This window comes from Lolium rigidum, chromosome 3, assembly GCF_022539505.1.
Source record: "Lolium rigidum isolate FL_2022 chromosome 3, APGP_CSIRO_Lrig_0.1, whole genome shotgun sequence".
NCBI classification, from domain to species: domain Eukaryota; kingdom Viridiplantae; phylum Streptophyta; class Magnoliopsida; order Poales; family Poaceae; genus Lolium; species Lolium rigidum.
Genome location: NC_061510.1, coordinates 391115198 through 391140933, shown reverse-complemented (window position 1 = coordinate 391140933; position 25736 = coordinate 391115198). Strand labels below are relative to the sequence as shown.

Here is a 25736-nt window from a genome sequence, read left to right as displayed (position 1 = left end):
GCCGTCTTTGGTTTCAGCAGTTGTTAAACATTGTACTGTTATCGCCGAATTTGTTTCAGCAATTTTCGTACTCTTGTTTGCCGAACTTGTTAAATTTTATGTTGAATTTGTTTGAAATATGTCAAATGGTCGAGGTTGGGGGTTTCCTGCCGGGGGGACGGCTGGAACTTCGGCGCTCCCCACGCCAAATCTTCATCCAATCCGGACGAAAATTTCGCCGGATTTGGGCGTGGGGAGCGCCAACGAGTGGAGATGCTCTAACAAGGACCTGTTGTTTGCAATTCTGGTACGAGGGAGGGAATGCAGATGGGTCATGTTGGTGATGTTTATGATGAGTGCAACAGTCCAGATCAGCGTGAGGGCACGTTATACTTATACACGCTGGCTGACGAGATCCTAGTTTGATGAGCCGCCAGATTTTCTGTTGCTGTGCCTAGTTAAAGATGTAATGGTGTATTTTTGTTCACTGAATCAAAAGGTTGCTGTTCCTGTAAAACGAAGGAGCTGCTGTTTGCAGTTGTGCTATGGCAAGTGGGACACAGCACCGGAAGATGCACAAGGCTTCAGACTGTACTGTTGCACTCCCATATTCAGAACTTGAGGTTTAAATGGCATGCCAAAAAATCATCCGCAGACCACAGCTGTGTGAGCATATTGCTTTGAGATGAGCAGGCATTGTTCGTCCTGCAGTAGAAGAGTTCAGTTACGGAGCACACCAGGTTATGAGCTTGTAAGATGCAATAACAGCGGTGAAGCAGAGAGCACAATAGGACTTCAGAAGTTCAGAACACATGACGCTAGCGCCACATTATTTTTGACTGAACCTGCAAGGTGCAGACAATTACAGTTACAGATCGAAACGACTCTCGAATGAAGTTTAAACCATAAACCATGGGTCATGACAACAATCGACAGACCATGATCTAAGAAGGATCACAAGGCATTGTACAAGCATCACAGAACAGACTTGATAAGAGGCGTTCCTGCATAATCAAAGTGCAGAGACACAAAATCGAATATCCAACCACACCAAATCCATTCATTCATTCATCCATCCATATGCAACAAATTCCATCACAGACTGCATCGCCATCGCTTCAAAACAACTCACGCACGCAACCCAAACCCTAACAACATCCATTTAGCCGCATCCCCGAGCTCAGCCTCCGAAGCCGTAGAGGGTGCGTCCCTGGCGCTTGAGCGCGTAGACGACGTCCATGGCGGTGACGGTCTTGCGGCGGGCGTGCTCGGTGTAGGTGACGGCGTCGCGGATGACGTTCTCGAGGAAGATCTTGAGCACGCCGCGGGTCTCCTCGTAGATGAGCCCGGAGATGCGCTTCACGCCGCCCCTCCGCGCCAGGCGGCGGATGGCCGGCTTGGTGATGCCCTGGATGTTGTCGCGCAGGACCTTCCGGTGGCGCTTGGCGCCGCCCTTGCCCAGACCCTTTCCTCCCTTGCCGCGGCCTGACATTGCTGACGATGAGATGAGCTCGTAGAGAGGAAGAGGAGGCGGAGATTGGGGATTTTTTCCTGGTGCGAGGTAGCAGTGCGGGGTGTGGTATTTATGCCAACGGGGATATCAAAAAATTGCCAGCGGCAGGGCGTGGTGGTGAAAACGAAAGTGCAGCTTCGCGCTCTCGATTTGAGATGGACGGGCGGGATTCGATCGCTTGCAACTATGCGAACGCGAGGCGATCCGCGGGATTGGAAACGGAGCGATGTCACTGGTTACCTGGGGGATCCGCCAAATCGCATAGAAGGGACTCAGATTCACATCCAAGCTTGAGATTTGTCATTTGTGACACTCTCTCCCTTTGGGACTTTTTTTTTTGAGAGAACCACAAATTATATTAAATCAAATAAATATAGTACGGAGTACAACAAGTGGAACGTACATGAAAACCAGGACTGACAGGTGTCCAGGAAACTTTAGGAAAGGACCCCAAATAAAAGAATATTACAAGTAAGTAATTTGGAGTCCCTGCAAACAAACCGATCTGAAACCGTCGTCGTCCGCTGGCGCCACCGAGATGCACACCAGAGAGAGCGACAGAGAACCAACAAACCAAAATCCAGGCCAGCGCCATAGCCTTCAAGGCGTTGTGAACCGAAGACCAGGCCTGTAGAACAGGCACTTGACGCTGTGGCGAGTCGGCCGACGAATCCCGCGACTGTTGCCGGGGAAGAACACCAAATCTGCCGCCGCCGGACCACCAACCTTGTTCCAGCACCAAACAAAGAGCCCACCGCTGCAAAGGAACGGCGAGCAGACGAGGCCATCGGCTCAACGGAGTCGCCTGGACGGACGCCGCCGTGTTGAGGGAGAGACCGAGGCCACCTTATTCGACGAAGCAACAACCCCACCAAACTGCTGCCACTACACGAAGACGAGACCCTAGACCTATGGACCAAACCGGAGAGAAACGAGAGCCCACCCTCCTCCTCCAGCCACCGGAGCAGCGGAGGGAGGGTGGAGGAGGTCACCACCTCACCGGCGTCCAAAGGAGGGCAGGAACCGTCGCTTCTCTGTCGCCAACGGACGAGAGCGAAAACGTAAGACTCTCAGTTGCGTCCTGTGGGTCGTAATTCTTCGTTTGGGATTATGTAAGCCTAAGAGCAACTCTAACAGAGCCTGTAAAAGAAACCGAAAAAGTCCGACGACTATACGGGTTCAGGCTAGGAGTGGGTCAGAATAGAGCCCGAACTTGCGGTCTGGCCCGTAAAACAAGTTCGGGGGCCCGAGAAACTCAGAGGCCGCCCCGTATTAAAAGGGGCCGCGGAGGGGAGTTTGGTTTCCAAACCCTACTCCCCTCCGCCGCTTTCACTCCCGCCGCCGCCTGCCTCCTCTCCGGCGAGCCATTCCGCCGCCTCTGACGCCGCTTCCGCCACCACCCCTCCATCCGCAATGGGGCGATTAAGACGCGTAGGTAGGGGAGGGGGCCGAATCGGCGGCGGGAAGGAACCACGGCGTCCGCCGGGTGTACAGTCGGAGGCGGGCGCGCTCCGGCGACGCTTGGAAGCGGGCGGCACGGAAGTGGCCACGTGCTATCGCACGCCGGCAAGCGCGCGAGGAGGCACACGAAGAAGGAGAAGCCGAGGCGAGGCCCGCTGATACGTCTCCAACGTATCTATAATTTCTTATGTTCCATGCTAGTTTTATGACAATACCTACATGTTTTATTCATACTTTATATCGTTTTGATGCATTTTCCGGAACTAACCTATTAACAAGATGTCGAAGTGCCGGTTCTCGTTTTCTGCTGTTTTTGGTTTCAGAAATCTTACACAGGAAATATTCTCGGAATTGGACGAAATTAATGCCCACGATCTTATATTCCACGGAAGCTTCCAGAGAGCCAGAGAGGGACCAGAGGGGAGCCCTGGGGTCCCCACCTCACTTGGCGGCGCGGCCAAGGGGGGGGGGGGGCGCCAGCCTATGGGGGGCCACCCCCTGGCTCCTCCGAGGCTGCCCTTCCGCCTATATATTCTCTCTGCCTCGAAAACCCTAAAAACATAAGCCAGGGGACGAGAAAAGTTACGCAGCCGCCACCATCGCGAAGCCAAGTTCGGGGGACAGAAGTCTCTGTTCCGGCACGCCGCCGGGACGGGGAATTGCCCCCGGAAGCCATCTCCATCGACACCACCGCCATCTTCATCGCCGCTGCTGTCTCCTATGATGAGGAGGGAGTAGTTCTCCCTCGAGGCTAAGGGTTGTACCGGTAGCTATGTGGTTCATCTCTCTCTCCCATGGTGTGATCTTTATGTGATCATGAGCTTTGTATCACTATTAATCTATGTGCTACTCTAGTGATGTTATTAAAGTAGTCTATTCCTCCTTCATGATGTAATGTTGATAGTGTGTGCATCATGTAGTACTTGGCGTAGGTTATGATTGTAATCTCTTGTAGATTATGGAGTTAACTATTACTATGATAGTATTGATGTGATCTATTCCCCCTTTCATAGCTATTGGTGACGGTGTGTATGCTATGTTAGTACTCGGTCTAAATTGCAACGGTCTATTATGCTCTAAAGGTTACTTAAATATGAACTCCGAATGTTGTGGAGCTTGTTAACTCCGGCTTGAGGGAGCTCTTGTAGCCCTACACAATGAATGATGTTTGTTATCAAACAAGAGAGTGTATGTAGCACAAGTGAGGAGAAGTTATTTATTTGTTATGTGATCAATGTTGAGAGTGTTCACTAGTGAAAGTATGATCCCTAGGCCTTGTTTCCAAATACTGCAAACATCGCTTGTTTACTGTTTTACTGCATCTTTACTTCCTGCAATATTACCACCATCTATACCACCTGTGTTTTACTATCTCTTCGCCGAACTAGTGCACCTATACATCTGAAAAGTGTATTAGGTGTGTTGGGGACACAAGAGACTTCTTGTAACTTAATTGCAGGGTTGCTTGAGAGGAATATCTCTGACCTCTACCTCCCTGAGTTCGATAAACCTTGGGTGATCCACTTAAGGGAAACTTGCTGCTGTTCTACAAACCTCTGCTCTTGGAGGCCCAACACTGTCTACAGGAATAGAAGCGTGCGTAGACATCACCCGCCGGCTCGTGCAGCCCACCGCTGCCGGCGCTACCCCCGCGCGGCAACGACGACGACGAGGCAGACATGCCGCATGTAGCCTGCGAGAGCTCGGCAGAGGCGGCGGCGTTCGAGGTGGCGGTGCTCATCGTCGCGTAGGGGTCGCCGGCGAGGAAAAATCCTCCGCCGCCGACGGGAAGCACCCCGGTGACAATTCGGGGCCTAATCTAGTAGTTTAGGTCTCAAATTAGCGAATGTAGGTCGAACTGTCATGTATTTTGGCTAGTTTAATGTAAATTATCGACGAATCAAGCTTGATCGGAGCAAAATGGGTTCAATCGCGAGTTTGATTTTCCCGCGACGTTTGATTTTTGCTTTTTCAGTTCGCGAGTTCGGTTTCTGATTTGCGCCGTGACAAAACCATCTAAACTCAACAGTTCGGGAGACATAACTCAGCGTTCTCAGTCCGGATATATAGATGCTCTACTAGAGATGCTCTAAGCCCTAAGGTTAGTTCGCAAAAAGCAACTACTCCTTTCCTTTTATAAAATATGTTGGAAATTTATCTAAATTTGGATTTATCTAAATATTTATAGAACAGAGGGCATCTCCATTCGCGTTCCCAAACAACATCGGATTTAGAGTCTGAGGGACGTTGTTTCTTCTTTTCGTGTTTGAGAGGCGTCACTGCCCAATCGTGTCCCCCATATAGAAATTTAGATTTTTTTAATTTTCATCGAAAACAGTTGAATTCATTCAAACTTGCTATATATTACATGTATTTGAATGAAATTCGATGAAATTTAACTTAAACCCCATTCTAGTAGTACTTGCGGCGCCTAGAGGGGTCGTAGTACTGGTGGAAGTTCTACATGGCGTTGTCGACTGCGTCCTTCTTCCCGCACTCTTCGGCTCGTCCTTCACCGCTCCGTTGGGCCCAACTTCGCCGTTGTTGGTGAGGTCGACGAGTGGCACCCCAGCGTCGCGGATGGACATGGCGATCGTCGAATCGATGTCGTCCGTTCAAGGACGCCATGAACGCTGCATGCAACCATGGGCAGTCCTCGGGGTCGTCACTTCTGGCGATGAGGCGCTGCCGCCGCTCGTACTCCGCCATCTTCGCGTCCTTCGCGACTTCCTCGTCGTCCTGCTCCTCCTTCACATGCATCTTCGGAATGAGGAGGGCGCCGTCGGCGCGCCTCTTCCGCTGCCGCGCTGGCTCGCGGTGGATGCTGATGTCGCCGGTGCCGCTGCCGCGCCTCCGAATCGTGGGCGACGTCCCGTACTCGGTCTCCTCCATCACCTCGCGCTTTGGCACGTTGTACGGCGTGGCACAGTGTAAGGAAGTCGCCGACCGCACCGGCCCAAAAGACGAAGAGTACGAGGAGGACGAGTACGTCCTCCTCGACTGCCAGCGCGCTGAAGCCCATGGAGATGGTGGTGGAGAAGGTGGCATCTCTAACCTTGGGGCACCGTTGTGGATGTCGTCGGTGACGTCCGGGAGGGTGCGCCCGGGAACGCCCCAGAAACGGAGGCGCCCCTCCTTGTTCCACGTGTTCCTCCGACCGACGAGGTTGTCGGTGCAAGCCATGTCGGCATCGTACTGCGCCTGGAAGAAGTCCGGCCACCAGTCATCGTTGCCGGTGGGGCCCAAGTGGATCGGCGCGCTCCTGGGCTTTAAGGCGTCTCGCTGGGTCTGATCGCGTCCCTCCAACGATCCGTGCCCGGCGGTAGTGGGACACTAATCTCGTTGATGGCCATCCTCCAGCCGCCGCTGCTTGGCAGACCCATGTCCGGCGGGGACAGGGTACGTGCCTGGTAGAACGCCCACGCCTCCGTCACCATGAGGCTGCCGCGCCCGAAGCTGTTCGCGGTGAGGATATTATTGCGGGAGGACGACATTGGAATATGGTGAGAGAAAAGAAGGAGACGACGGCTGTCGAGAACGGCGCGACGAGATTATAATGTCGATGCAACGAGAAGGAAGAAATGAGCGCTCTTTATTATACAGCAGTGGTGGCAGGCGAAGCAGCAACGAGGACATTAGCCGCAATAAACGCCGGTGCGGGTGGCCACGCGGCCATGCGCAACGAGACGCTTCACTGCATGCGCAACGAGACGGATTGGTGACGTGGAGACGATTTATTTTTTTGGAGGGGCGGAGAGAAGTTGGTTTGCGTGGGGGAGTGGGCTAGTATTGGGCTGTACTGGATATCGTGCTATTGACTTTGGGCCGGACTGGACGTGGGCTCGCTTTGAAAGCGCCGCGAAAACCCTAGGTGCGTACAAGTCTCCTCGTCCGTCCATCCCTTGCGGCCGTACGATACGGTGTATAAACATTCCGCCCCCAAATGAAATGCCGACCCCCCCTGAAATGATCCCAATTTCCAGCCGACTTGGAGCTTGCGAGAGGCGGCGGTAGCTTGCCATGGAAGGCGCGCGTGGATCGACGGCGGCGGCGGCGGGCGCCGTCGCCCTCGAGCTCTACCTCGGTCTGCCCTCCCCCTCGCCGCGCCCTCCTCCTGAGGCCGGCGCTCCTCACTCCTCCGCCCAGCCGAAGAGCGGAGGCACGGGGGCGATCGTCTTCGGCCTCGACCTAGCGCGCTTCAGCGGTTCCTCTCCAGCAGGAGCGCGCGGCGGCGCGGATGAGCGGGGAAGCGATGGCGTCAAGTCCGAGAGGCCGCCGAGCAGCGGCGCGGACGCGCCGCCGCCGCCGCCTCAGCTCGACGGCGTCGGCCTTGGAGTGCCATCTGCCCCAAGAAGTCAAGATTCTGAGCCGAACAGCAAGCGCGTCAAGATCGAGCAGCCGACGGCCGGCAGCGCCGTCGCTGTCCGACGCTTTACGCGGCTGCTCGACCTGGAGGACCTGGTGGACCTTGGAATGCAATCTACCCCAAGAAACCAAGATGCTGAGCCGGAGATGGAGCGCGTGCCTGGATCGACGGCGGCGGCCGCCATCGACCTCGACCTCCACCTCAGGCTGCCGTCCGCGTCGCCGCGCGCTCCTGCTGCGGGCGATCGCGTCAAGCCCGAGGGGCCCACGACTGGTGGCCCCGACGGGCTGCTGCTGCTGCTCGCCGTGATGGACCTTGGAATGACATCTGCCCCAAGAAACCAAGATTCTGAGCCGCCCAGCAAGGCGCTCGTCAAGGCCGAGCAGCAGTCGACCAGTAGCGGCGCCGACGCCGCCCCGCGCCCCGTGACGCCGCTCCTCGCAATCCAGTTCCCTCGGGCAGCCCGCCGCGCGCGCCGGTCGAGGAGGAGGAGGGTCATCAACCCGCACCCGCCCGTCGCGGCCGCCCACAACAACCGAGCCTTGGATGCCGCCCGCGACACGGTGCCTGCGTGGGTGCGCGCCGAGGTCCTCCCGCGCCACGACCTCCCCGGGGACCTGCTGCTGCACTACGTCGGGGAGAAGGTCCTGCAGCCGTCCGACATGGACTGCCGCCAGGCGCGCTTCCTGTTCCCGTCCGACGCCTCCCGCCGCTTCCGCGCCTTCCTCTCCGCCGACGAGATCGCGGCGTGCGGCTTCGACTGCACCGACCGGAAGGCCAGGAGGGGAGAGAACGGGAAGAGGGCCAAGGCCACGACGTACGCGGGGGTTCCGGTCTCCGTGTACGTGAGCGGCGGGGCCCGGTGCGGCATGTCGGAGCTGAAGCTCAACAAGTTCCACCGCTCCGACGGCACGGTGATCAACGGCAGGGGGTACCGCAAGTTCATCGGGCGCTGCGGCCTCGTCGTGGACGACGGCGTCGAGGTATGGGCGTTCCGGCGGCCGCCTCACCGGCTGTGCGTCCTCATCGCCAAGAGGGATGACGTTTGCCCTCCTCTAGATTGCAACGGTAGGCCTCATTTTTAGCTACCAGTTCTGTTTGATACCAACCGTAGGTTTTTGGGATCGTGATACATGTCAACTGTCAAGCAAATCTTACTCACAGGTACTCGAGTACTAGGAAATGTTAGCTTTTGTCTTCGCCTGCCCACACTCAGGAAGGAAAAACAAAGACTTGTATTTGTATCTTAGTGATCTAGCTGTCCCGTTGTCCAAGTACTCTTATACTCTCATTCTATTGCAAAATATATATTGTTTCAGAGATAAGCGGATGTAGTCTTCAGCATGCAGTTGAGTTAGACACAATTACTAATTTCAGAGAGCGCACTAAGAGTTCTATGTTTTGAATATATCTTTCATGCCGAAACAACAAATGTAGCCAGAGCTACATCTAGCCTACTTTTAAAAAAATCAAAAACAACCACCTACATTTTGAAAATAGACTGAGAAAATAAATCTAGATGTAGATGATGTTGTGTTCTACCTACATGCAAATTTTCAACTCCAAATAGCGCATATTCACGGCTATGAAATGACAAAATCAGACATCTATAGCAGTGAAATATAAAATTTCAAAACCTCAAAATCTATTGCATTTTTGTCATTTTTTGCAACGCCGAATATAATTTATCTCAAACTAAAATTTTACACTCCCTCTTATTCATATTACTTGACATCATTATAGATGTATCTAGAGTTCTAGACACATTTTAAATGCTGATACATCAATTTTAGTGGCAAGTAATATGAATCGGAGGGAGTACATAGAACACAATATTGGCTACATCTAAATTTGTTTTCATATTTTTCTTAATAAAATAAAATGCCTTTCTCGAAATTTGGAAAAAAACAAGCTAGACAAATCCACTCTACCAAATATAGCTCTATGATTCTTCACATATCAGATCGAAACGGAATCTTATTAATTAGTCCCTGAGGGCAGAAAAGTTCGATTGCATACTTTCTTCCTAGTAAGTTGAGCATTCCAAACTTATTAGGAAGACGCAGCTTATTACTAAGATGTTAGACACAATATGATGCGGGGAAGGATAGCTATTACCTAGTATGCGTGGACTCACCCTATTAAGGGTTTTTGCAGCCGACATATCTATCCTTAGGTTGAACTTTCGAGATAAAAGATACACCAAAAAAATCCCAATATTTGGGGACATTGTGTTTGCTCACTTATCTTGATGATATGATGTGTTGCTATGCTTGGGAGTTGATTCTGATCAGTTCCAATGTCTGAAGTTTTCAAGTTTTGCGATTATTTTCGATTAATCGAATTACCTAGTTGTTGGTTATATGGTGTGTTGTGAAAGATTGGGACCGAAACCCCTTTAATCATGTTGATCCTTATCACAATAACTCTTAGAGTGTTGGATGAGGTGGATTATCGACATTTTACCCTTGGAAGTAAAGTTGATCACTTCCTTTCTTGTGTGGTTTAAAAAGATTAGCATGATAATTAACTAGAATCATTCTGATCAAATGAAGGTTACATACTTGATCTGTGGTCCAACAAAACCACGCCTCCTAAACCTAGCGCCGGTTCCACCTCTGCCTCCTCCATAGATCAATTCCCCTTCTCCGGCCGACCTCGCCGGCGGCAGGAGAGGGTGGTGAACCTGTTCTATGTGTAGAGTTTTAATATAAGTAATGTTATAGGAATTTGGTAGACTCCCTCTTTTTGGCATCTGCCTCAATGGAGTCGTTTGTGGTGACTTCGTTAATCTTAAGACCCACCAAATCAGTTTCTTGGATCTAGTCTCTCAGATGTGCTCTAGAGGTAGGATGTGTGTTGATAGAGGTGAGTGTATATATGCATTTGCGAGCGTCGAACTGTGTTTCACAAAAAAAAACTATGAATCCCATGTACCTAGTATTTTGGTACGTCTCATTTACTAATTTTAGTCCATACCTAATCCACGTTAAAATACTCACAACATCCTATAATTTAGAACGAAGTTTCTAGCACCAAGATCAAGATCAAAGCCTAGTGTGGCACCAGTTGCTACATCGTGGCTTTGATGTGGCTTGACAAAGCGAGAGGACGCGTGTTATCCAGGGTGTCAGACAAACAAAATATCACCTCGATCTTAACTCTACAACGATGACACCGAGAGCTGCTGCTCGTCCTTGTTCCAAACTAGCAAAGCAGGCCGGCTTCACAGCACCACGAAGGCACGAAGAAACGAACCGCGACCCGATATATATACATGAACGCGTACGGTAGCCCTCGGCGTAGAAGAACAACCACTACCAAAGCTCCGCCCAATGGCATCTTCCGCGATCACGCTGCTCGCCGCCCTGGCCGCCATCGTCGCCGTGGCAGCTCTGCTCCCGGCGACGGCCTCCGCAGCGTCGTACACTGTCGGGGACAGCTCCGGCTGGGACCTCGGGATCGACTACGGCGCCTGGGCCGACGGCAAGAAGTTCAGAGTCGGCGACACGCTCGGTACGTGACAGCAACCGTTCGACACGCTCGATCGGCGTGAATCTGAGCTGTGCCATCACTGAACTCGTCGATTTTGCGCGTGCAGAGTTCCTCTACTCGTCGGGGGAGGGCGACCACGACGTGGTAGTGGTGGACGAGCGGAGCTTCGCCTCCTGCTCCGTGCCGGGCAACGCGCCGACGTTCACCAGCGGCGACGACAAGCTGTCGCTGACGAAGGCCGGGAAGTGGTTCTTCATCTGCGGCGTCGAGGGGCACTGCCAGGGCGGCATGAAGCTCGCCGTCAACGTCCACTGATCCGTTCACTGGCTCTCTATCAGCGGCGTATGCTCCGGTCTGGTTGTCTGCTAGACGAGGATGGGTCTTCACGTTCCGGTGTTTCCATGTAGCATCACGCAGTTCGAACTGCTTCAGCTGATATCTCGATTTCTCCGTAGGATGCGGCTTTTTATGTCACTTCTGACGCTTTCAAATTTAAATTTGAGATTTGTATTTCCTGCAACGTTATAGTAGTACCAGATTTAAGAGCTACACATTCGCACGTTATCAAGTTTAAGTATTGGGAGGATATTCTAAGAAAAAAAAAGTACTACCAGAGTAACAGAGTTGTATGAACTTTGTGTCACGTTCAGTTTCAGTGCACCTGACTGCTAAAGGGAATTTTATTTGTGCGTGTAAGTATTGTTTACAGGCAATTTGACAGCTGTAGTGGTTCGATCTTTTCTTGCTGTCAACAAAACTAGACTTGATGGATAGTAAGATAGTTGTATGTTGAGACCACCAAGGATCAAACGACACGAGAACCTGCAATTTCCGTGTGAGTTTAATTACCGAAAGCAACATTTAGATGCACAAGCATACTTAACCACACACATCAGACTAAGCACATGATCAGATCTGAACATGGAACAAGTAGCAGTGCAAGGTAGGAGAGGAAAAGCACGTACATCGCGACCGGGAAGGTCGCACCAGCAGCAGCATCACCACCATGGGTATTGTTGATGTCGCCCATGGTGTAGCCCAAGTCGTCGATGAAGCAGTCGAACCGGCGAAGAAGAACACGAACAACAGCGAGCAGTCGCGCCGAGACGCTCCCCAAAAACCTTATCGCCCGTCTCCCGGTGCAGGATCTCAACAGACGGGGTTTCGGAGGCCTGCTCTCCCGGACGGCTGTGCACGCAGTCGCCGGGATGGGAAGACTGGAGAGTAGCGCAACAAAAAAAACTTCGTGAGAGAGATGGACTGGAGAGTTCTGAGAGCTGTATTCTCCAGATCTGATCTGTCTCCTTGTATAGCCTGGGAGGAGAGCCGACCCGACCACGTTGCCACGCGTAGGAAGCCAGGGAAACGTGGCGAGCATGCACATGCAGGTCGACACGTACCCAACTCAGTTGGTGCACCAAGCAAAAAATTTAGGCTTCCTTGAGTGTGTCTCGAACTCGAACTCGAGTCACGAAACGCGACGTGCGTGCGTGCGTGACGTGACGTGCCGAGCCGAGGCGGGGCGGGCGGAGGAGGAGGAGTGCGCGAGGGCTCCTTCTATTCTCACTCACTTGGAAGAACTAGAACATCAGCCTTTATATACCACTCCAACTCACTCCCAACTAGCAATGTGGGACTAAACTTTGTCCCCCAAGACTGTCCCAAGCTGCCAATGTGATGTGCCTTGAGATTTCAGGAATTGTAGATTACATGGGCTGCCTTACTGGGCTGCAGCCCATCTACATTCAACAATCCCCCACCAGATCTCATATGCACATCAGATGACACATTAGTTTCATTTACTGTTTAATATACCTGCACTTCAGTGGAGACTGTTAAGTTGAACTTCCACCTAGACAAGGAGTTACGCTTGACTACAACTGAACAATGGACTATGCCTTGAATTGTCAGTCTTTGTGCAGTAAGTTTTACTCAATGTCGGCAAGATACTAGGCTACCATAGCCTTCCCTTCAGGTGGAGCTTATAAGTCATACTCCTCGGCCCTTCATGAGCTTACTAGAGATTCACCCAAATCTCCCACACTATGACCAGTAGTGTCACTCGTATAGGTGTGTTCTTCAAAGATCGCCCTGTAGGACATCGTCTTCGCTCATCAAGAGCCGCTCAGAACACATTAAGACATTGTCAACCTGCCTTACAGTAGCTATGAGAGAATTGCATCTGCAGCGGAGTGGAAGTATTAAATTTTCTCTCAACTCAGTTGCTCCGATTTATTTTCCCAGATCCTAGTTCACGGAATTTCCGATCACATAGGTTGGGTTACCCTCTCGGCAACTCAAGTGGGTCTCAAATCCATCTCCCTCGATGCAAGGTCTATCATGTTTCTTGATAGTACTTTTGTGAAAGGATCTACCAGATTTTTAGCACTTTGGACATAATCCAATGCTATCACTCCGGAGTTCTTCAGTTTTCTGACAGACTTCAATCTCCTCTTGATATGTTTGGAACTTTTCATATGATCCTTAGAACTTTTCACTTTAATAATCACAATTTGATTATCACAGTTCATGAGGATGACCGGTATTGGTTTTTCAACCATAGGCAAGTCCATCAAGAGCTCACGAAGCCATTCTGCTTCGACAGTAGCTGTATCTAATGCTGTGAGTTCTGCTTCCATAGTTGACCTCGTTAAGATGCTCTGCTTGCAAGACTTCCAGGAAACAGCGCCACCACCAAGTGTGAAAACATATCCACTTGTGGCCTTCATCTTAGCATCTGAAATCCAATTGGAATCACTATACCCTTCAAGTCCTCTTGGATACCCGGTATAGTGAATTCCATAACTCATGGTTCCCTTTAGATAGCGCAACATTCTCTCAAGAGCATGCCAATGATCATCTCCCGGGTTGGCCACAAACCGGCTAAGTTTGCATACAGCAAACGAGATATCAGGCCTCGTAGCGCAAGATGAATACATGAGTGAATCAATGACTTGAGAGTATCTCAATTGATCTTTAGTTGCCTTTTCATTCTTTCGAAGCAAGACACTAGGATCATAAGGTGTGAGAGAAGATTTGCAATCAGCATAGCCAAATCTGCTCAATACCTTCTCAACATAATGAGATTGCACAAGAGTAATCCCATTATTCTCATCTCTCAATAACTTGATGTTCAATATAACATCAGCTTCTCCAAGATCTTTCATCTCAAAACACTAAGATAAGAAGGTTTTTACCTCCTCAATCACTTTGAGACTTGTCCCAAAAATTAGTATGTCATCCACATACAAGCAAAGGATAACTCCCTCACCCCCACCATGGCGGTAATACACACATTTGTCAGCTTCATTGACAACAAAGCCCACAGATGTCAAAGCTCTTTCAAACTTCTCATGCCATTGTTTGGGTGCTTGTTTGAGACCATACAAAGATTTCTTTAATTTACACACCTTTCTTTCTTGACCTTCTAGTACGAAACCATCAGGCTGTTCCATGTAAATTTCCTCGTCCAACTCTCCATTTAGGAAAGCCGTCTTAACATCCATTTGATGAACGAGAAGATCGTGTGAGGCACCCAATGACAGTAGTACTCGAATGGTGGTCAATCTCGCCACAGGTGAGTAAGTATCGAAGAAATCTTCGCCTTCCTTTTGGGTATAGCCTTTGGCTACAAGCCGAGCTTTGTACTTATCAATAGTACCATCAGCTCGAAGCTTCTTCTTAAATACCCATTTACATCCTACAGAGTTTGCACCCATAAGGATGCTCGGTTAACTCCCACGTTCCATTAGCCAAGATGGAATCCATCTCGCTTTGAACCGCTTCCTTCCGATAGTCCGCATCAGGAGATGCGAGAGCTTCTGAAATGGTAGTGGGAGTATCATCCACAAGATACACAATGAAATCATTACCAAAAGAATTTGCAATCCTTTGTCTCTTACTCCTTGTGGGAGCTTCATTGTCATCTTCATCAGAATCTGAACTCTCATCATCAGATTCCTCATCAGACTCCATAGGAGTTTCATGTATTGGATCAGATTCCCAACTAGACATGCCATGCATATCTCTCATAGGAAATATATCCTCAAAGAATGTAGCATCTCTTGATTCAAAGATGGTGCCAACATTCATGTCGTCCACTCCAGATTTCACCACAAGAAATCTATAAGCAATGCTATGGGCAACATAGCCACGAAAGACACAGTCCACGATTTTTGGTCCAACCTTTCGCTTCTTGGTGATTGGCAAATTCACTTTAGCCAAACAGCCCCAAGTTCGTAGGTAGGAGAGTGATGGTCTTTTCTTTTCCCATTCCTCATAAGGGGTAATCTCTTTATTCTTGGTTGGAACACGGTTTAGGACATGACACAAAGTCAATATAGCCTCCCCCCACCATTCCTTAGATAAACCCGAAACATCTAACAAGGCGTTAACCAAATCTGTTAGAGTACGGTTTTTTCCTTTCAGCAATCCCATTGGATTGTGGGGAATTGGGAGACGTCCTCTCATGTATTATACCATGTTCCGCACAGAATAAATTGAACTCGTTAGAAAAGTACTCTCCACCACGATCGGACCGAACCCTTTTTTATCTTTTTTTCAAGTTGATTCTCAGCTTCAGCCTCATAGATTTTAAAGAAATCAAGAGCCTCATCTTTAACTTTCAGGAGATACACATAACAGTACGTACTTAGTGGAATCATCAATCAAAGTCATGAAATATTTCTTTCCACCTCTTGTCAACTCACCATTCATCTCACATAGATCTGAATGTATGAGCTCTAGTGGTGCCAAGTTTCTTTCCTTCGCAGGCTTGTGAGGCTTGCGGGACTGCTTTGCTTGCACACAAGAATGACACTTAGAGCCTTTGACAAAGGTGAATTTCGGAATTAAACTCATATCAGCAAGCCGCGTCATACAACCGAAATTAACATGACAAAGTCGTGAATGCCAAACATTAGTTTCATTAACACTAGTGCTTACATGGTTCACAACATTATCACGAAGTCTTCTAGAGAGAAGCGAAACATTCCCTCACATTCATAGCCCTTTCCAACAAAAGTTCCATACTTAGACAGTACAAATTTATTGGACTCAAACACCAACTTAAACCCATCTTTCATAAGACGGGAGCCACTAACGAGATTCTTCTTGATAGAAGGGACATGCAGCACGTTCTTCAGTTGCATGATCTTCCCCGAAGTAAACTTCAGATCTACCGTGCCAACACCACGAACAGTAGCATGTAACCCATTCCCCATCATTACTGAGGAACCTCGGGCCTGATAAGAGGTAAACATGGAGATGTCAGCACACACATAAACATTAGCACCTGCATCAACCCACCATTCCGTGGGCTGAAACACTGAAAGAACAGTAGGTAATATATTACCATACCCTGTATTTCCTTCCTCTGTGTTGCCAATGACCATGCTGACAGAATTTGAGTTCTATCCAGCCTGACCTTTCTTTCCTTTGCGTTGTGGACAGCGATTAGCGGCTTGTCTCGCCACAAACCCAGCAAGAATATTTCTTCTCCGTTTTCCCCTTCTTCTTGAAGTTGGTAGTCTGGGAGACTCCCTTGTTCTTTCCCTTGGACTTGTGGGAATTTTTCTGCACCATATTGGCAGTAGAACGTCCCTCGGTTCCTCCAGTGTGTTTGTCTTTTGCCATCGCCTTCTCCTCAACATCTAGAGAGCCCATGATATTCTCAACAGAGAACTCATACCTCTGATGTTTCAGAGAAGTGGCAAAGTTCCTCCATGAAGGGGGAAGCTTAGCGACAATGCATCCCGCGACGAACTTGTCTGGTAGCACACACTTGAGGAGCTCAAGTTCCTTTGCCATGATCTGTATCTCATGAGCCTGTTCTACTACAGATCGGTTCTCAACCATTCTGTAGACATTGAACTGCTCCATAGCATACAGTTCACCTCCGGCATCGGCAGCACCAAACTTAGCGTCCAGTGCATCCCACCGTTTCTTCCCATTTCGGATGTGCAGATAAGCATCAACCAACTTGTCTCCAAGCACATTTAGGACGGCACCCAAAAAGATTACGGTGGCATCCCCGAACGCTTTATCCTCTTCAGGAGTAAGCGGACCTCTGGGAGTACCTTCCGCAACTCGGTGCACGCCCATAGAAGTGAGCCACAAGAGGGTATTATTCTGCCATCTCTTGAAATGAGAACCCGTAAACGGGCTCGGTTTGAGTGCAACAGCAAAACCAGACGGTGAAAATTGCCTAAGCATATAAGGTTTTTGGATGGTTAGATTATTAGGCAATTTCCATGTGAGTTTAATTACCTAAAGCAACATTATAGATGCACAAGCATACTTAACCACACACATCAGACTAAGCACATGCATCAGATTTGAACATGGAACAAGTAGCAGTGCAAGGTAGGAGAGGAAAAACACGTACATCGCGACTGGGAAGGTCGCACCAGCAGCACCACCACCACCATGGGTATTGTTGATGTCGCCCATGGTGTAGCCGAAGTCGTCAATGAAGCAGTCGAACCGGCAAAGAAGAACACGAACAGCAGCGAGCAGTCACGCCGAGACGCTCCCCAAAAACCTTATCGCCCGTCTCCCGATGCAGGATCTCAACGGACGGGGTTTCGGAGGCCTGCTCTCCCGGACGGCTGTGCACGCAGTCGCCGGGATGGGGAAGACTAGAGACTAGCGCAGCAAAAGGAACTTCGTGAGAGAGATGGACTGGAGAGTTCTGAGAGCTGTATTCTCCAGATCTGATCTGTCTCCTTGTATAGCCTGAGAGGAGAGCCGACCCGACCGCGTTGCCACGCGTAGGAAGCCAGGGACACGCGGCGAGCATGCACATGCAGGTCGACACGTACCCAACTCAGTTGATGCACCAAGCAAAAAAATTAGGCTTCTTTGAGTGTGTCTCGAACTCGAACTCGAGTCACGAAACGCGACGTGCTGTACCGAGCCGGGGCGGGCGGAGGAGGAGGAGTGCGCGAGGGCTCCTTCTATTCTCACTCACTTGAAAGGACTAGAACAACAGCCCTTATATACCACTCCAACTCACTCCCAACTAGCAATGTGGGACTAAAATTTGTCCCTCAAGGCTGTCCCAAGCTGCCAACGTGATGGGCCTTGAGATTTCAGGAATTGTAGATTACATGGGCTGCCTTACTGGGCTGCAGCCCATCTACATTTAACAGAACCAACCTTAGGTTGGGTGGTTAGGAGGGTGGTTGTACCCCCAACCCACCAGAGTTCAAACCCCAGGTTTGACATATGTGTGTTTTATAAAGGCGGAATATTCATTCAGTGGGAGGCGACGTTCCCGTCGACAGCGAGACACCTATGGTGATAATGGCTTGCCGACCATGTTTTATCTTCTTTATGTACAACTATTTTTAGCCTCCGTCTTCATTTTTTTTAACTTTTTTTGCCCAGTTAATTGCATGGTTGTGTCTCATGATACAGATCCTAATATCTTACGATATACTAAGATCCTATTGAATTGAAACAATACCTATCTCACTGTGTATCCCGATCTGATGGTATTGTTTTTAGAGCAAGATACCATGCCTTAAATCGGTAGTATTCCGATATTTCTAGGACAAGCGATACCACACATCAGTTAAAATTACTGAAAGAATTAGTTAACATGCTAACATCACTGCACTAACTGTTTCGCTGGTTTCTTGTTGTGGACTAAATATACTATTTACCACCTCTCGATCCCTCTTTTGGTGTTGAGCTGCAATTTTTCAAGTCTAGAATATGATATACCACCCCCTTACGAGAACAATATAACATACCACTATGTTTTTTTCCTAGGAAAATATGCTAGGTGAATATTTTATTTAATATACAAATCAATTGTATTTTGAAGAAAAATAGAAATCCCATAGTATCGTGATACTACGATATAATCCTACGATATGATACTGTTGACGGAAAAAACGATACCACCTAGTATCTCAATACCGAAAACCTTGGTTAATTGTCCGAAACACAATGAATTTAAGGGCCAAGACCACTCGAACGTCAATACAATCACATCACTTGTTGATTTTGTTCGTGCATAAGCGAAGGACATTTTCACATTAAGTGGGTTCTGGTGTTCACGATAAGTGATTTGAGGACCAACCAATTTTATGAGTTGTATCGAATATCGATAGGTTTCATTCCCATGGAACGAACGTAAAGGTGGCCGGAGAGACCCCTAATGAAAGTATGATGGCCTAACGTTTGATTTATGCATTTTATTTTTTGAGAGGTATGAAGCACCAGACTATTTAGAGAGCGGTTGTGTTTTGGAAACTTGTGGGAATCTTTTCTGAAACCTTCATTGTTATCTACAAATATTCTCTGTGAGAGTAAACTCCATTTGGAACTAGGGTTTAGGGATCAAATGTCTATGATAGGGAGACATCATATGTCTATGATAGGAACCCATCAACAAGTACGAGAGGGAAGGAAGGATGCCACATATGCTCGAGGACTCAAGTCCGAGATCACGGAGACATGGAAGAGGAGACGGAAGAAGAGTTGGTGAAGCCAACGCATAAACCGGCGCCGCCGGGCCTCCATGCCGAACCCGACCAATGCACGAACCGGCGTGCGGAAACACTTGCCGAACTGGACCGACGCCCAAGCCGGCACCGGCAGGAGTGCCCCGCACCGTGTTATCTTTACCTTTTGGTTCCCTATATAGTACCCCCTTCCCACCTAGAAACCCAAGAGATGAATTGAGACGAAACTTAGCTTCTCCATATTATCCCTTTGTGGATTAGGGAAAACCCCTCTGAAGATTTCCAATTGAAGATCTCTTGTATGTACACCCGCCCGCCTCTTGCCAGGCCGCCTACTCGTGCGCCGCTTGCGCCGCTTTCCCTTGCTTTCTCACCAGCTTCAAACTTCCGGCGAGTTCCACGGTGGAGGGAGCTCCAAATTCATCGCTATTTGGTCTAAACTTCGCCGGGAATAAAAGATTAACGCCAGAGCCGATTCTCCTCGTCGTGAAATCGAGCTGGGGACTCGCCGATGCTGGTTTCTTGTTGTGGACTAAATATACTATTTACCACCTCTCGATCCCTCTTTTGGTGTTGAGCTGCAATTTTTCAAGTCTAGAATATGATATACCACCCCCTTACGAGAACAATATAACATACCACTGTGTTTTTTCCTAGGAAAATATGCTAGGTGAATATTTTATTTAATATACAAATCAATTGTATTTTGAAGAAAAATAGAAATCCCATAGTATCGTGATACTACGATATAATCCTACGATATGATACTGTTGACGGAAAAAACGATACCACCTAGTATCTCAATACTGAAAACCTTGGTTAATTGTCCGAAACACAATGAATTTAAGGGCCAAGACCACTCGAACGTCAATACAATCACATCACTTGTTGATTTTGTTCGTGCATAAGCGAAGGACATTTTCACATTAAGTGGGTTCTGGTGTTCACGATAAGTGATTTGAGGATCAACCAATTTTATGAGTTGTATCGAATATCGATAGGTTTCATTCCCATGGAACGAACGTAAAGGTGGCCGGAGAGACCCCTAATGAAAATATGATGGCCTAACGTTTGAATTATGCATTTTATTTTTTGAGAGGTATGAAGCACCAGACTATTTAGAGAGCGGTTGTGTTTTGGAAACTTGTGGGAATCTTTTCTGAAACCTTCATTGTTATCTACAAATATTCTCTCTGATAGGGATCAAATGTCTATGATAGGGAGACATCATATGTCTATGATAGGAACCCATCAACAAGTACAGAGGGAAGAAAGGATGCCACATATGCTCGAGGACTCAAGTCCGAGATCACGGAGACATGGAAGAGGAGACGGAAGAAGAGTTGGTGAAACCAACGCATAAACCGGCGCCGCCGGGCCTCCATGCCGAACCCGACCAATGCACGAACCGGCGTGCGGAAACACTTGCCGAACTGGACCGACGCCCAAGCTGGCACCAGCAGGAGTGCCCCGCACCGTGTTATCTTTACCTTTTGGTTCCCTATATAGTACCCCCTTCCCACCTAGAAACCCAAGAGATGAATTGAGACGAAACTTAGCTTCTCCATATTATCCCTTTGTGGATTAGGGAAAACCCCTCTGAAGATTTCCAATTGAAGATCTCTTGTATGTACACCCGCCCGCCTCTTGCCAGGCCGCCTACTCGTGCGCCTGCTTGCGCCGCTTTCCCTTGCTTTCTCACCAGCTTCAAACTTCCGGCGAGTTCCACGGTGGAGGGAGCTCCAAATTCATCGCTATTTGGTCTAAACTTCGCCGGGAATAAAAGATTAACGCCAGAGCCGATTCTCCTCGTCGTGAAATCGAGCCGGGGACTCGCCGATGCTGGTTTCTTGTTGTGGACTAAATATACTATTTACCACCTCTCGATCCCTCTTTTGGTGTTGAGCTGCAATTTTTCAAGTCTAGAATATGATATACCACCCCCTTACGAGAACAATATAACATACCACTATGTTTTTTCCTAGGAAAATATGCTAGGTGAATATTTTATTTAATATACAAATAAATTGTATTTTGAAGAAAAATAGAAATCCCATAGTATCGTGATACTACGATATAATCCTACGATATGATACTGTTGACGGAAAAAACGATACCACCTAGTATCTCAATACTGAAAACCTTGGTTAATTGTCCGAAACACAATGAATTTAAGGGCCAAGACCACTCGAACGTCAATACAATCACATCACTTGTTGATTTTGTTCGTGCATAAGCGAAGGACATTTTCACATTAAGTGGGTTCTGGTGTTCACGATAAGTGATTTGAGGACCAACCAATTTTATGAGTTGTATCGAATATCGATAGGTTTCATTCCCATGGAACGAACGTAAAGGTGGCCGGAGAGACCCCTAATGAAAATATGATGGCCTAACGTTTGAATTATGCATTTTATTTTTTGAGAGGTATGAAGCACCAGACTATTTAGAGAGCGGTTGTGTTTTGGAAACTTGTGGGAATCTTTTCTGAAACCTTCATTGTTATCTACAAATATTCTCTGTGAGAGTAAACTCCATTTGGAACTAGGGTTTAGGGATCAAATGTCTATGATAGGGAGACATCATATGTCTATGATAGGAACCCATCAACAAGTACAGAGGGAAGGAAGGATGCCACATATGCTCGAGGACTCAAGTCCGAGATCACGGAGACATGGAAGAGGAGACGGAAGAAGAGTTGGTGAAACCAACGCATAAACCGGCGCCGCCGGGCCTCCATGCCGAACCCGACCAATGCACGAACCGGCGTGCGGAAACACTTGCCGAACTGGACCGATGCCCAAGCTGGCACCAGCAGGAGTGCCCCGCACCGTGTTATCTTTACCTTTTGGTTCCCTATATAGTACCCCCTTCCCACCTAGAAACCCAAGAGATAAATTGAGACGAAACTTAGCTTCTCCATATTATCCCTTTGTGGATTAGGGAAAACCCCTCTGAAGATTTCCAATTGAAGATCTCTTGTATGTACACCCGCCCGCCTCTTGCCAGGCCGCCTACTCGTGCGCCCGCTTGCGCCGCTTTCCCTTGCTTTCTCACCAGCTTCAAACTTCCGGCGAGTTCCACGGTGGAGGGAGCTCCAAATTCATCGCTATTTGGTCTAAACTTCGCCGGGAATAAAAGATTAACGCCAGAGCCGATTCTCCTCGTCGTGAAATCGAGCTGGGGACTCGCCGATGCTGGTGCTGGCAGGAGCATTGACATGTTTCCGGTTCACCTCAAATGTATACCAAGAACGGGTTCTATGGTACTCCGGTGATTACATGCCGGAAGTTGAAAAATTATTCTGGTTATCTGGGACTTATTCGGTGCTTCTTTTTTGATCCATACCAAAAATATCTGGTACCATTTTCAGGGATCTACTAGAGATGTTGTAAGCCATTTGCTCCACGAATCTACCGTGCCCAACTTTCTTGATAAGCCGGCCACCAAATATAATTTGATTATGTTTCTAAATAAGTTTATGTCCGAATTTGGTGACTTCTGCATGACTTTAGAACTAGTTTAGAAGTCTAACCAAATTTGGCAGCCACAAAGCTAGGCTCTTCTCAGGAAAGACATAGTGGAGGCCGAAAAGAACACCATGTATGACAAAGTCTAACACAACGTTTTTCAAGTAGAAGGATATGGCATTAATTACCTGGGATCGACGTACTCCGCTAGGGGCTACTTATTGAGTACATTGAAGTCCGCACATGGAGCAATAGCCCATGCGCTGGATTTATGTTTAAAGTCATCCGGCTTGCAATCCATGATTCCTCTTTACTGCGGAAAATCAACCCTTCCGGTGTGCCATGATGATATGGATATTTTGGCATTTAGATTATGCCGACAAAACCCATTGCATCAAATAAGGTCCATGACCTCCTATCTTCGATTTACAACTTTTTATACCAAACCTTTATACCCATTACACTGCTAAACATAATGCATGCAATGACACACTTCCTATTGCTAAATATTAAGATAGAATGTTTGTTATAATATTCTATTATTTACCATTGAGTTCTTTTTGGAGCTAAACTGGAAGTATAGTTTCCAGTTATTTTTTTTTCCTAATTTGTATCATGATATTTTAATTTTTTTGCTGGGTTGAATTCACAATAAATGTAAGTAAAGAAAATAGACAATCCATCCTAGTTTTCCTTATCGTTATTTCATCTTATGTTAGCTTGCACCAGTAATGCAATATGGTGTGTTTAAATGTATTGTGTTAATATTTATCCTCACATATCTAAATAGATTGATAGTGTTTTCCAGAGAGTGTGTCACCATCATGCAAGTTGTCTATCGCCTTGCGATGACAACCTTAGGCAGTCAAGCACCGATCAAATATGTGCTCGAGATAGAGATTTAAATGGAGCAAAAACATTCAGATTTTTCTGTGAAAAAAGGAAACATAAATGGCTTTTTTTTAGGACGGAAACAAAACAACGTTCTCCGTATGGATTTTTTTTTTATTTCCGACCAATACAAAATTTCCGTTTTAGGGTTGTTTTGCATAGCCAATCTAGCGGGCCCAACACGTGAATGACATTGTCAAACTTAACATTCTACGGAACCCACACCCTACACCCATCACACCGAGCAACCATGTCAGGGTTAGGAATAAGGTTTGCTTGAGTTTTTATGCATCATTCAATGGGTTCCTTTATCTAATCACCCTGTTTTCGTCTTAGCAGTTGCTTTCATATTTGTTTTCGGAGTTTCTGTATCATTTCTGCTTTCATAAAAAATATAAAAACAAATATGGCACTAGTCAGTTCCGTCTGTTACTGTTAGAGTATGTCATGGGCCCCGTTTTCATCTCTAGCTTGAGACATGTAGAAACAATAGCAATCCCGCTTATGAAAACTTAAATTAACAAATCAAAAAGTTCATTTCCTAAAATAATTGCAAGTGGTTGACAGGCAAAATTACGAAGCACGTGTTAGAACCTAGAGGAAAAAAATTTCTTCGATTGTTATCTTTAGCTTTGTCTGCTTCAGATCCTTCGGGAACGTCTTGCGTTGCGTACAGCGTACGATCGAAGATCCGTTCCTGGCTTCCTGCATGCACACGCTGTCCGTCGCGCAGTCCGGCTCGGCCGGTCGGTTAGGACCCGAAACCACCTCGTCTACGGCTTTCGCCCAGCCGATAAAGGTCTACTCGCCCACAGCCCAGGATCTTCACCAAACGCAGACGTAGCCTCGCCGCCTCACGAGAGAACTTCAGGGCAGATCACGCACGTCCCGCCGCCCAAGTAGAAACGCGCGGACGTGTGTTCGAGGAGTAGCATCTAGCAATGGCGCACCACGCGACGTCGGCGACTTCCCTGAAGCGCAAGTGCCCTGACGGTGGCAGTGACAGTGACAGCGAGGAGACGGCCGGCAAGTGCGTCACCGGCTGCGGCTTCTTCGGCGCCGCCGCCACCGGCAACATGTGCTCCAAGTGCTACAAGGAGAAAGTCGTCGCCGCCTCTGCCACCACGGCCGCGGACAGCGTCGCCATCGCGCCTGCCGCTTCGACCGTGCCTCCGGAGAAGAAGCCCAAGACGATCGTCACCGTCGCGTCCTCTGATGGTGCTGAGCCCTCCCTGGCGTCCACGAAGCAGCCGATGCCGGCGAAGAACCGGTGCGCGACGTGCCGCAAGAAGGTGGGCATGCTGGGGTTCCGCTGCCGCTGCGAGGGCACCTTCTGCAGCGTCCACCGCTACTCCGACAAGCACGACTGCGGCTTCGACTACAAGACCGCCGGGCGGGAGACGATCGCCAAGCACAACCCGGTCGTCGTTGCCGACAAGCTCGCCACGAGGATCTGAAGCACAGGAGATGGCTGAAGGATATTTGGAGTTTTAGACCAAACTGAACAGCTTGTAATTAATTAGGATCTCTTGTAACTATAATCGTTCTCGAGGATATAATAGAATTGATGTTTTCTGTATTTTGCTTTGCCTGTCGTCCACTTATAGTTAACTTTGAACATCGATATCTGAATCTGTCAGGATGAACACGAACAGTTTGTACTGGTTCGAGAGGATAATAGCATCGCAGTGGTTGTATTTTCTTGGCCTGGAACGTGTAGTGTTTTTTGGACGTAACTGGCCGGTGCTGCCTTTCCACAGGGAGAACTTGCAAACACATAATTACTTTCGTTGTAGCTGTAAACGGTGGTGCCCCAACAGATGCAAACCCGGCAATGGTTGCAGTGGGCTGTTAATTTTCGCGGCTCAAGTCATTTGAGCATCCCGTAAGAAGGACAGCAAAATAGCTGTTGTGGTTGAATCCATTCAGGATCCTGCTAGTTGAGTATGCTATATAGATTGCAGAAAGGTGCAAATCTTAGGCGATTCAGGATCGAACTAGAAGCTTATGTGGGTTATGATCTTTTATAATGTTTTCGCTTTTGCTGGGGAAAATGGTTTTCGTTGGTAGGATATGTTTTCGCTTTT

The 25736-nt window shown here is 48.3% G+C and overlaps 2 protein-coding genes across 2 annotated transcripts; both read left to right on the top strand.

The window, feature by feature from the left end:
• Positions 1-10654: 10654 nt before the first annotated feature.
• LOC124700786 (basic blue protein-like) lies at positions 10655-11129 on the top strand. The gene is made up of 2 exons (XM_047232858.1): positions 10655-10835; positions 10921-11129. The coding sequence occupies exons 1-2, from the start codon at positions 10655-10657 to the stop codon at positions 11127-11129; spliced, it is 390 nt and encodes a 129-aa protein (XP_047088814.1).
• Positions 11130-24590: 13461 nt separating this feature from the next.
• Positions 24591-25106, top strand: LOC124700785 (zinc finger A20 and AN1 domain-containing stress-associated protein 7-like). Its single transcript, XM_047232857.1, has one exon. It carries the CDS (start codon positions 24591-24593, stop codon positions 25104-25106), a length of 516 nt encoding a protein of 171 aa, XP_047088813.1.
• The last annotated feature ends 630 nt before the right edge of the window (positions 25107-25736 follow it).